At 40.7% G+C, this 13,550-nt stretch overlaps 1 protein-coding gene across 1 annotated transcript in view; it reads left to right on the top strand.

The window, feature by feature from the left end:
- Positions 1 to 11,858, top strand: part of tmem184c (transmembrane protein 184C) — a 51,522-nt gene extending 39,664 nt beyond the window's left edge. Inside the window, exons 9-10 of the mRNA XM_087975102.1 lie at positions 339 to 510; positions 8,318 to 11,858. Coding sequence (XP_087831228.1) covers positions 339 to 510; positions 8,318 to 8,598 — 453 coding nt within the window. The 3' untranslated portion in view covers positions 8,599 to 11,858. The remainder of the gene's footprint in view (positions 1 to 338; positions 511 to 8,317) is intronic.
- The last annotated feature ends 1,692 nt before the right edge of the window (positions 11,859 to 13,550 follow it).

The raw sequence follows: 13,550 nt of genomic DNA, 5'->3' as shown, positions 1-13,550 counted from the left end.
ATCTACCCTATTAACTGAGGCAAAGACCCTCTTTCTAAATTCTCCAGCTAAGGGGTTTTGGCCAGTTAGAACCATGTGGAGAAATTTCTTCACTCTGACAATTCTAAGTCTTAAGAATTCACTCCCCTAAAAGACTATTAGATGTTCAGTCTCTGAGTATATTCATGATGAACTACTGAAGTTTCAACAAGCCCAAGCTGAACTTGAGAATGTGTAGCCTTTTCTTGTGTCTGTTCATTTTATGTTCTGAGTATGAGGACTAACTAGAATTTAAGATTTGTCTCACCAAAAACATTTGTTTCATCAAATGCTTTTTGTGGCTTTTCTTTCTCCCCCAGGATTTTGTGATTTGTATTGAAATGTTTTTTGCTGCGATTGGTCATCATTATAGTTTTTCCTACAAGCCCTATGTCCAAGAAGCTGAAGAAGGCTCCTGCTTGGATTCTTTTTTTGCCATGTGGGATATCTCTGACATCAGAGCAGATATATCAGAGCAAGTACGGAATGTGGGTAAGGAAGTCATGTTTAAGTGAGACTGTTCTTATCTCACGTTTTAAAAAAAAATCTATTTGTAAACCAAATTTCCACATCATCTTTCGGGTCTGGGCTGTCTTCTATGAATTACTTTCATTTGCAACACAGGAGAACCTGTAGCCCATTGACTCCATGTTGGTTTGCTGTGGGACAATCCAGTCAGTCTCTGTCCTCTGCTGTCTCCCCATAACTATCACTCATTGTTTCTTCCTTTGACTGTCATGGGCAGTGAGTTCCAGATCATTATCACATGCTGCAGAAAAGAAGCATTTCCTCACACATTCCCTTTGCCCAGAACCTTTGTTTCTTCATCCCCTTGTTCCCGTTAGCCCATGGTACATTTTGGCTTTGTCCACTTGGTCCAAGCTTATCAATCTTGTACACTTCCATCAGATCTCCCCTCTGTTTCCGTTCCATCTAAAAGGTGCTTTGCCAATCTAAAAGTAGCTAAAATCCTCCATCCTTGAAACTATGTGGGTAAATTTCTTCCACATTGAAACTGGGGCCCGCACATTCTTCTTAAAGTGGACCATCAGATTTGGATGTCATACTCTAGTTGTGCCCTAACCCAGAATTTGTGAAGGTTCACATTACTTCTTTCTCGTCTCTGCACCCAAATCCCGGATCCATAACCCCCAAGAATCCAGACACTTTGGTCACGTTTTCAGTTTGTTCGGTCATAATAAAAGATTGTTTGTTTAGTGAATGTTATCCAACAGTAGATGTGCTCCTGCTATTGGACATGATGAGCTTGCAGGCACAGGCATGTTGAGTGTAGTTAGCATGCTGCCTACTTTGCCTGATCAAGAGGACATGCTGTTTGATGTGGCCTACCAATAGTTTAGTCATATAGCGTTCAGACTTGGAATCAGACTGCTTCTGAAATTCCTACCACCTCACCTTTTAGGCTGATACAGCATCCTGGTGGTGAAGAAAATGAGACTTGTATTTATTAACAGTAAATTTACCTGTTCAGAGCCAAAAGTAGAATTAAGGCGAAACATGTTCATGAGCTTGCACGATGTACAGCAATTAGTGATCAGCATAGCCATAATTATGCAAAATAGCTTTCATAGGCCATATCTCAGGTAATCTGGTGACTGGGGACCTAGCCATTTAGTTGTTATGGAAGCATTATCCTATCACTCTCTACCAAAGCTCTGCATCTAGTATGTGTTGGGATTCGTAATCATAGAGATGTACCTCACAGTAACAGACCGTTCAGTCCAACTCACCCATGCAAACGAGATATCCTAACCCAATCCCATTTGCCAGCAGTTAGCCCATATTCCTCCAAACCCTTCCTATTCATATACCCATCCATGCCTTTTAAATGCTGTAATTATATCAGCCTCCACCACTTCCTCTGACAGCTCATTCCATACACATACCACCCTCTGCGTGAAAAAGTTGCCCCTTAAGTCCCATTTATGTCTTTCCCCTCTCACTCTTAAACCTATGCCCTCTAGTTCTGGACTCCCCGACCCCAGGGAAAATACCGTCTATTTATCCTATCCATGCCCCTCATGATTTTATAAACCTCTATAAGGTCACCCCTCAGCCTCTGATGCTCCAGGGAAAATTGCCCCAGCCTCTTCAGCCTCTCCTTAAAGCTCAATTCCTCCAACCCTGGCAACATCCTTGTAAATCTTTTCTGAACCCTTTCAAGTTTCACAACATCTTTCCGATAGGAAGGAGACCAGAATTGCACACAATATTCCAACAGTGGCCTGTACAGCCGCAACATGACCTCCCAACTCCTATACTCAATACTCTGACCAATAAAGGAAAACATACCAAACGCCTTCTTCACTATCCTATCTACCTGCGACTCCATTTTCAAGGAGCTATGAACCTGCACTCCAAGGTCTCTTTGTTCAGCAACACTCCCTGGGACCTTACCGTTAAGTGTATAGGTCCTGCTCTGATTTGCTTTTCTGAAATGCAGCACCTCACATTTATCGAAATTAGACTCCATCTGCCATTCTGATCAAGATCCTGTTATACTCTGAGGTTACCTTCTTCACTGTCCACTATACCTCCAAGTTTAGTGCCATATGCAAACTTACTAACTAAATCTTCTATGTTCATACCATTTGATTCTCAATTTTCCGCTATTCAGGAGTTTATAATACAATCCCAATAAGGTGATCATCGCTTTCTTAGTTCCCCCCCAAATAACATCCCTGGATGTATCCCCAGGAATATCCTCCCTAAGTACCATTGTAATGCTATCCCTTTTCAAAGATGCCGCTCCCCCTCCTGTCTTGACAACCTCCGTCCTTCCTATAGCATTTGTATCCTGGAACATTAAGCTGCCAGCATGTTTTGAGAAAATTTGTAGCTCAGGTTGAGGTACTGGATGTAGGTTTGCTCGCTGAGCTGGAAGGTTTGTTTTCAGACGTTTCGTCACCATACTAGGTAACACCAGTGCTTCACCAGAGGCTCACTGATGTTATGTCCCACTTCCTATATATGTGATTAGATTTCCGTGGGAAACCTCCCTAAACACAATCACATATATAGGAAGTGGGACATAACACCTGTGCTTCACCGGGAGGCTCACTGACGTTACCTAGTATGGTGACGAAACATCTGGAAACAAACCTTCCAGCTCAGCGAGTAAATCTACATCCATTAAGCTGGCAGTTCTGCCCATCCCTGAGCCATGTCTCTGTAATTGCTATGGTTATCCCAGTCCCATGTTCCTAACCATGCCCTGATTTCATCTGCCTTCCCTGTTCGGCGTCTTGCATTGAATTAAATGCAGTTTAATTTATCAGTCCAACCTTGTTCTCTGCTTTGTTCCTGCCTGCCCTGTTTGTTTGACTCACTCCTTTTTCCAGCTGTACCAGTCTGAATGATCTCTTTCCTCACTATTTCCCTGGGTCCTATCCCCCACTTTTACTAGAGCTATTCGGGAGGATTTAAACAAGTAATCTCCCTGCCAGTATATTAGTCCCCTTCCAATTTAGGTGCAATCTGTCCTTCGTGTACAGGTCACTTCTACCCCAGAAGAGATTCCAATGATCCAAAAATGTGAATCCTTCTCCCCTGCACCAGCTCCTCAGCCACACAACCATCTGCGCTATCTTCTATTCCTGCCCTCACTCACTCGTAGCACTGGGGGTAATCCAGATAATACTACCCTTGAGGACCTCCTTTTTAAATTCCTGCCTAACTCCCTGTAATCTCCCTTCAGAATCTCATCCTTTTTCCTTCCAATGTCGTTGGTTCCAATGTGGACAATGACCTCCTGCTGGCCCCTCTCCCCCGTGAGAACATTCTGCATCCTCTCTGAGACATCCTTGATCCTGGCACCAGGGAAACAACACACCATTCTGCTTTTTCTCTGCTGGCCACAGAAACATCTGTCTGTACCTCGGACTACAGAATCCCCTAACACAATTGATCTCTTGGAGGCCGACGTACCCCTCATTGCATTAGAGCCCGTCTCAATGTAGCTGTTCGTCCTATGTTCCCCTGAGAATCCATCACCCCCTATGTTTCCCAAAACAGCATTCTTATTCCTACAATTTTGTATGCTACAAAATTAACCTCCAGGACAGCCTTTGCATTTTTCAGGATATTTACTAAATATTCCAGACTGCATTAATAATAAAGCAATCTTCAATTGATTTCCAGTATCATTCTTAAGTGTGATGCACTTGCTTATGCTAGAAACTACAACATATATTAACAGACAAGATCGTATCTAATGTAGGCAAAAAGAACCTGTACATACATTGCAACCCCTGCAGTACGAAAGGGATCATGGAGATTATCAATCTCTGCATTCGCATGGCAAAGTCCTGACCAATCAGAGTCAACCTGCCTGCTGAGAGTGATGATTGACAATTAACTGCCCCTAGTGCGTCCCCATGCCAACGGTGACCCAAGGAATCAGCACCCCGTCTTTTTATGCCGTGTAAATTTGTCCTTTTTCACATTTGGTTTCTCGCTTCCTTGTCCTACTGAGCACAAGAATACAAGATGTGAATTTCTCTCCTTTTTTAGCAATGACGGCTTTTAATACAAAATTAATGTATATTAAATCATACCCCTTCTATGGACCTTTGCTCATTAATTATATAACTTATTCTTATATAGTGAGGTTTTTGTATTTAATTTATATGATCCCATACATGGTTGTGATTTCCTGAACAGCTGCTTTACATTGTCCTGCGTTGTGTTCTGATTTGCAAACGGACTGGAGAACAGTGCCTGTTCACAACCCAGAGTTACCTGTCCGGTGAAATGGCTACAGGAGCTACAACATTCTTCGACTTTATATTGCACCCTTGTCTTAAGTAACAAAGTCAGTGAAATGAAAACTAAACTTGACCACCAAGACTTGCACCCCTACCTTCCATATCCCAGGCCCCTCTGCTCCTGCCTACCTTTTGAACTATACCCTTTATATTGCCTTTTCTTGTTCCTCCAACCAAAATAAGTCACTTCGCGAGTTTAAAAATTCAGCTGCAGCATTTTCTGTCAATTTCACCATCCTGTATGTTTCCTAAAATCTATCACTTGCATTTATAGTTTGCCCTACTTAAAGTAACATAACATTTTGAAATTGTGCTGCACATCCAATTCTAGATCATGAACGTCTTTTTAGAAATTGATCATGGTATTAATTCCTCGAGAGCATTCTGGGGTGAGGACTTCCCTGAAGGCTGAGAAACAGCAGTTCACCAGGGTTTGTTTCCATGCTGCTGCTACCATCACCACTTTTCCCACTTTTGCTATATTGTGTTTTGTCTGTCATGTGACACATTGATCAGTTAACTTTCTGAAGTCAATTGCATTGCACTCCACAACTGTGTTAATTCACCAAAAAATTATTTGAACGTATTTCCTCTTAACAAAACCTTGTTTCGTAATACCTGAGGTAAAATACTGTTGTTAATGATTCTGAATAGGAGATCTATTTGACTCCAAGTGTTCTCTTTGTATCTCTCCACTGGTGTCAGTTACCCTCGTGCTTGTATTTTTTTAATATCAGATTCTCAGCAGTTTCTTCCTGCGTGACTGCTGTACCATTTACAATCGTAAGGTGGCCTCCTCTGTCTCAAATTGCTTAATTTTTTTAAAATTACTATTTTCTTTCCAGCCACAAAAGACATTGACCTATTTTTTCAGTTAAAAGCCATTTTCTTTCTGTTAAGTGCTGTTGGTCTCCAATGGACAGTTTATATTTGGGGGTAAATTGATTATGAAGTTTTACTTATTACCAAATCTAAGACTGATGAACCCCAATGCAAAATCAGCAGTTTGAGTTCGAACAGTGCAGGACAGTACTGTTCAGCCCTTCAGCGCTCTATGTTGTGCCGTGCTTTTATCTTACTCTAAGATCAAACTAACCTACATACCCTTCACTTTGCTATCATCCAAGAGTTGCTTAAATGCCCCTAATGTCTCTGACACTACTACCACCGCTGGCAGTGCATTCCACCCACCCACCACTCTGTAAAGAACCTACCTCTCACATCTCCCCTAAATTAGGGGATCATCTTAAAATTATGTCCTCCTGTGAAAGCTATTTCCGTCTGGGAAATAGTCTCTGGCTATCCACTCTATCTATGCCTCTCAACATCTGGAACACCTCTATCAAGTCACCTTTCATCCTCCTTTCTTCCAGTGAGAAAAGCCCTAGCTCGCTCAACCTTTCTTCATACAACCTGCCCTCCAGACCAGGCAGCATCTTGGTAAATCTCCTCTGCACCCTCTCCAGGGCTTCCATATCTTTCCAGAACTGAATACAATATTCGATGTGTGGTCTAACCAGGGTTTTATAGAGCTGCAGCATAACCTCACTGCTCTTAAACTCAATCCCCCTCCTAATGAAAGCCAACACACCATATGGCTTCTTAACAACCCTATTCACTTGGATGGAAAAGCGCAGGCAGGTCAGGCAGCATCAAAGGAGCAGGAGAATCCTGAAGAAGGGCTTATGCCAGAAACGTCGATTCTCCTGCTCCTTTTGATGCTGCCTGACCTGCCTGCGCTTTTCCAGCAACACATTTTTAAGTTCTGGTCTCCAGCATCTGCAGTCCTCACTTTCTCCTATTCACTTGGATGGCAACTTTGTGGGATCTATGGACATGGACTCCAAGATCCCTCTGTTCCCCCACACTGCCAAGAATCCTGCCTTTAACCCTGTAATCTGCATTCAAATTCGACCTTCCAAAATGAATCACTTCACACTTTTCCAGGTTGAACTCCATCTGACACTTTATCAGCCCAGCTCTGCATCCTGTCAATGTCCCATTGCAACCTACAACAGCCCTCCGCACTACCCGCAACTCCACCAAATTTTGTGTCATCGACAACCTTACTAACCCACACTTGCACTTCTTCATCAACTCATTTATAAAAATCACAAAGAGCAGAGCTCCCAGAACAGATCCCTGCAGAACACCACTGAGCTCCAGGCTGAATACTTTACATCTGCCACCACCCTATTTTCAATAAGTCAGCCAATTCCGTGTCCAGACAGCCAAAGTTCCCTGTATCCCATGCATCCTTATTTTCTGAATGAGCCTACCATGGGGGACCTTATCAAATGCATTGACGAAGATAGAGCAGTGGGTGTGGTGTATATGAATTTTAGCAATGTGTTTTGTCACATCCTCAAAGAATTCGATAAGGTTTGTGAGGCATAACCTGTCCCTCACAAACCATGCTGACTATCTCTTATCAAATTATACTTTTCCAAATCATAAATCCTGTCTTTCAGAATCCTCTCCAATAATTACCCACCACCAATATAAGACTGACTGGTCTGTAATTACCTGAATTATTCCTATTTCCTTTCTTGAACAAGGGAGTAACATTTGCCATCTTCTAATCATCTGGTCCTACTCCAGTGGACTGTGAGGATGCAAAGATCATCACCAAAGGAGCAGCAGTTTCTTCCCTCGCTTCCCATATTAACCTTAGGTCCCCTGGGCCAGATGGGATATACCCATCTGTCCTCACATTTTTCAAATTTCCAGCACATCCTCCTCCTCAACATTGACCTGTTGGTGCATATCAGCCTGTTTCACGCTGAACTCCCAAATGACAAGGTCCCTCTCACGAATGAATACTGAAGCAAAGTTGGTATCATCTCCGCTGTTTTCCAGTTTTGTAGAAAGTAGTTACAACATATATAATATTTATTCCTTATGTGGAGCTAACGTGTTCCTAGCTGTTGTATCAAAATCTGTCCAGCATAGAATAAATCTTGTCCTTTGATTGGAGGATGCTAGACCATGTTGTAATACCTAATCTTCAAACGCAGCAGCAGCTGTGCTGATGTGTCCTGACTCAAGGAGACAACTAAACCCAACTTGACTCCAAATGAGACTCTGTCCAGGCGATTTTGCACAGATACCACTTGCCAGTACTTGCAGAGTAAATCTATTGTTCTGTTGTACTTGGTATTCAGAATACTGTTACCTGTCAGAGCTCCTGAGGAAACTGTTCAAGTCTGCAGTGCCTTGAATTTTATGATTTAGAACACAGATTGTTCTCTTCCTGCTTTCTCAAGTATTTCTTGCTTCTAGGTAAGATTTCTGGAGGGAGGCATCTAATGAAGCAGAATGCTCTTCTGTGTAGCACAGGTTTAAGTCAATAAGAGGATTCCAAGTAAGTTGGAATCTGTGCAGCTGACTGAATCTGGTGAATGGTGTGTAAATGCAATGGCTGCTACTTCATCAAGATGTTACTTTTATGGGTGTGGCTTGCAGTATTAAGTTGACTTTAATATGAGTAATGTTCTATTTCTAAATTGAAGGGAGGACAGTTTTGGGTCGACCAAGGAAAACGAATGTTGGTGTAGAAGAAGAGCACAATGAGCACACCAGCCTTCTGTCTTCAGCAAGCCAGGACCTGAACTCTGATACTCCATCCCTCCCACCTTCTCCACTGGGACATTACCAAGGATTTGGACAAACACATGCAGTTCTTGCATCTCATCCCACATCTGTTTCAGAACCAAATGACTCTCTCGATAATTTAGCCAAAGCGAAAGAAATTGAAGACTCCTTAAATCCGCTGCCTAACAATTCAGCGTGAAGCTGATCAGGATGTATATTGGTACTTCAACTATTCACCTCCTACATTCCTTTGAGGTCATTGTTCTGTTGGTACCATAGATAATTATACTGAATAGTACGGATGATCTCTATTTGAGACTTAAAGTTTAGAAATCTAATACTATTAAGAAAGCTGACGAGGAATGAGGAGGAGTACTGACTAAATAGATGCACAAAATTCTGAAATTCATAAAACAATTTTAAGTATAACAATCTGCCAGTGATGTCAAAATATTGGTTAGAGCATTATAGGATCCATCAACATGCAGAAGTCTCAAATTACTAGTTAACGAGCATTGTTAAATCTGAAGTGAATTTTAATAGTCCTGTGTTACTGCAGCAACCAGTATATTTTTTAAAGTTTCTTGGGTTGTGGGCATCACCGGTTAGCTAGTACCTGTCTCCCATCCCCATCACCGGTTAGCTAGTACCTGTCTCCCATCCCCATCACCGGTTAGCTAGTACCTGTCTCCCATCCCCATCACCGGTTAGCTAGTACCTGTCTCCCATCCCCATCACCGGTTAGCTAGTACCTGTCTCCCATCCCTATTGCTGTTGAATGTGGTGGTGAACTACCTTCTTGAATTGCTCAAATGAAATAAAAGTCACTCGAATGAGACAGCAGCTCGTGGTCCTCTGAGACAAGAGGGAGATGACTGGTGTGATTATTGAGGATCATTATACCTGAGGTGAGGGCCAAGGTTGAGGAGGTAGGGCCTTGGTGACGTTCACTGGTATAGAAATCAAATCTATGCTGTTGGCATCAGGCTGCGTCACAAACCAGTTGTCCAGTCAACTGAGCAATGGTTTAGGCTACACTCTCCATGCTGCTAAGAGGGGATTTCCAGGATTTTGACCCTGTGACAGTGAAGTAACAGCGTTATATTTCCAAGTCTGGATAGTGCTTGTTCTGGACACTATGCAACTGTTCCACAATGTTTGAGATGGAGATGTTGGAAGGTGTTGTTCTTCATAAATACCGTTCATTTGTATTCAACCTTAAATTGCTTGAGCCTTTTAACCCCTTTTTGATACAATACTCATTTGTTAAAACTGACTAAGCAATTGTCTGTCCTTCCTACTTATCACTTGCAAACAGTAACAAAATTAAACTGATAAGGTGATAAGACTCTTGCACAAATAATGCTTGCTAGAAAATTGAAGTGAGCACAATTAAAGCAAACCAAAATTTGAACCAAAGTAGGAATTGCTAGAGAAACTTCACTCACTGGATTTGAAACAGTAACTCTCCTTTCTCTTCTCATGCTGCCAGACCTGCTGAGTTTCTCCAACAATTTCTGTTTTTGCTAAGGAATAATAAATGTCAGGAATATTCCACACTAGGATAGTAGGGTGGAGCATGGCAACTGGGGTCGGTAAAGATCAGTTTTATTTGATTTTAAAAAAAACTTCATTTTTCCTGTACCAGCTGGTTACTTTTACCCATGTTTTACTGTAATTCAACCTGAATTTTAGAACATAAACTTGTACTGGCTAATCTGGAAATACAGGGTACCGGTGTGGGTGGGGTGGTGGGATCCCAATACTGTACATTTAACAGGCAGCACATTTAAAAAAATATTTTTTTTTGAGTTTCTTAGGTGACTTATCCACAAGATTTCAAATTTTAATGACAGGCTTGAGTAAGCTCCTGACACATTACATCAGATTATTTATAACTCCTGGCATTGCAATTGTGTAAAGTAGAAACATTTAGCTATATGCTGATGTGTTACAGGAGAAGTTTTTGATTTCATAGTGGACCACTTTGGCATATAATTGCTGTATTTTGAGGGGCTTTTGGGAAGTTGTGCATCATGCTTAAAGATTGATGATCCATTTGCATTTATAAGCAGTGTCGGCTGGACGTGAGCAATGTAGGTAACTTGATATCCAATCAGTGTTTCTCTTTTCTCGAAAGGTTAAACACAGACATCAAACCTGATTTCTGGAAAGAGTAATTGGAGTTTTAGAATTAGAAGTACTCTGCCACTGGGATGCTAAAGAAAGAGAAGTTGTATTTAATGCAGAACCATAGAATTTATAATCCACATTTTAAGAGAGAGGCTGTGATGATCTTACCAGCGATGCATACATCCCTTGGATGAATTAAGAAAATTCCTCCGCTGATGGGAATTTCTACTAATAGTGCACTCAAGTAAAGCTCTCCCTATCAATCCCAAGAGCACAAGCTTGGCGTACAGTTCACTCTAGGACTGAGTACATCTGACACTGCAGTACTTCCTGTCAGTTAAAATGCTAAGTCCAAATCCAAGCTGTCCTTTTGGATGATGTAAAAGTCCCCATGACAGATGCCACAAAAGCCATTTGTCAAATATTGTGGTTATGAAAAGATCACTTTTAAATGTGATTTGTTTGAAAAATTGTACAAGAAAACAAAACATTTATTGCATTTTATACATAGTCCAAAGTGTATTTTCTGTAAGACCTGACTCCAAACAATAATTACAGCAGTGTGTAGCAGATCTCGCGTCAGTGGCATTTCAAATTATCGACTGTCTTATGTCAAAACATGCAATTTTGTGACTAACAGCAGGAAATGGATCCAAGCTGCATCAATCAAATTACTGAAAACAAACTTGTGGCTCCTGCATCTTTCAAGTTAAAATGGGTTGTCTGTACTCATGCTTTTTGTTTGAGACAAAGTTAACTTGTCACTTGTATATTTATGCTGAAAATGTGTTGCTGGAAAAGCGCAGCAGGTCAGGCAGCATCCAAGGAACAGGAGAATCGACGTTTCGGGCATAAGCCCTTCAAACTCCTTTTGGACTGTTCCCTATCCAAAATTAATACCATTTTGATACATCTGAGCCATCTAAGCACCAAAAATTTATCAGGTGTGTTATAATGCTGGGCTGCTAAGGAAATTTAACCAATTGGAGGTTTTTGCACTAATTACTGTAATTTGGAAAAGGTACTGTATCAATTGGAAGTGTATCTTTATTCTGGAAGTTGTTTTATCAAGATGATTTATTCATCTGTCCAGAAATCAAAATGGAATTATGACTATAAATATTAAACCATTAGGTTCACTGCAAGTTGAATAAATGGCCTTTATGTAAATCAAACGCAACGCCACTAAAATTTCCTATTTTTTGAATAGTATGTTCAATATTGTACAGTTACATTTTAATTTTACTTGTTAAACTGTAACATAGCACTTAAACCTGGAACAAAAGTTACCAATTGCTTAATAAACATGGATCATGTGAAACTAGACTCTGGTACATTTTGATTCCTTGTTAAGAATACAGAATTTTTTAAAAAAACTTTATACAGATTTGATCCTGTTTAATGATACAATCAACTCCAACCAGTAATCAGATTTGACTAATACTTCAAGTGGTATGATTTTGCTAAATGTAAACTTTATACAGATCAGTCAGTATACAGCAGTACACTCGAAATTAGTGAAGGTGGTTCTGTACTTCAATTCCATGAACGTAATTTTATTTTGTATTTTGATCTCTATGCTGTCTCCATTTTAACCTTGTGGCCCCTGTCTTCTCTCTCTAATGTAATCCTCTTGCCTTTACTCCACATGCATCTAAGTTTCATTTTCCCGACCTTATTTAGAAAAATAGACAATCAAGCAAAATCAGGAGAAGTTGTCACATCTGACAAACTATTAGAACCTTTTGAGGAGGTAACAAACAGGGTAAAGGGGAATGACCAAATGTGCTATATTTGGATTTTTTACATGCAGTCAGTGAAGTACTGCACATTGGGCTCATCTTAAGTAGTTCTTTGTGTTGGGGTAGTATATTAGCAGGAATAGAGGATTGGCTAAGTCAGAGGAGTTGGGATAAAAGGGGCATTTTGGGATAGCAACCTATAACAAATGGAATGCCATAGAGATTGGTGACTGAGCCACAATAATAGTCTATACATGAATATATTCAACTACATTATCCAAGTCATAAATCTACAATCTATATTAATGAGTTTGTGGGGAGGTGGGAAGGCAAGTAGTGAGGCTAACAGTCTAAAAAGGGATTTAATGTGGGCAAAATCTTAACAGAACAATGTGGGAAAATGTGAAGTTATGCACTTTCTCACAGAAAATAGAGCTATATATTATTTAGACAGACAAAGGCTTCAGAAAGAGGAAAGACCAAAGGATTTGGGAGTCTTCATTGTCAAAAGACTACCAAACACATTTAACAAGTCACCAGCAAGGTCAATTGCCCTTTATTTTGAAAGTAGTGAACTATAAAAATAGGGCTGGCTAAAACTATACAAGTCTCTAATCAGGCCACACTTGGAATACTAACAGCAGTGGATGTTGGTTTGCTCAGCGAGCAAATCTACATCCAGAACCTCAACCTGAGCTACAAATCTTCTCAAAACCTGCTCACTAACAGCAGTTTTGATCCCCTTAAAGAATAATTGGTTTTTGAGGCAGTCCAGAGAAGGTTTATTAGACTGATTCTTTACATGGAAGGATTTTCTTGGGTGGAAAGACTGAGCCTGTACGCACGAACTAAGAACATGCAGAGATCTTGACGAGGTAGATGCAAAAAGGTTGGTTCCCTTATGGGGAAGGTAGAATTTCCGTGTAAGGATTCAGACATTGAAGGCAGAGATGAGAAGGAATTATTTTCTGGAGAATAGTAAATCAGTGGAGTTTACTGCACAAGGTTGACAAGGCTGTGCTAAGTAAATGCAAGGCTCAGGTTTGTCATCAGTATGTGAATTAAGTTACAATTGGGTTATGGTGACGTCATCAGATCAGGTATGATCTGATTGAATAACAGACCCGATGATCTGAATGGCTAACTTCTGCTCCTATGTAGTGTTCTTATTTCTCACCCTGACCATTGTAACGGGTGCACTTTACCTTCACATTTGGAATTAGTGTATTTTCCAATTTTTTTTTCTGTTTGAGCTGACACCTTTATTGATTACTTG

This window comes from Chiloscyllium plagiosum, unplaced genomic scaffold (genome assembly GCF_037043375.1).
Source record: "Chiloscyllium plagiosum isolate Xiang-an unplaced genomic scaffold, Cpla_swu_hap1 HiC_scaffold_1, whole genome shotgun sequence".
Taxonomy (NCBI): Eukaryota; Metazoa; Chordata; class Chondrichthyes; order Orectolobiformes; family Hemiscylliidae; genus Chiloscyllium; species Chiloscyllium plagiosum.
The sequence above is the reverse complement of the archived record's forward strand: the minus strand, read 5'-3'. Positions and strand labels throughout refer to the sequence as shown.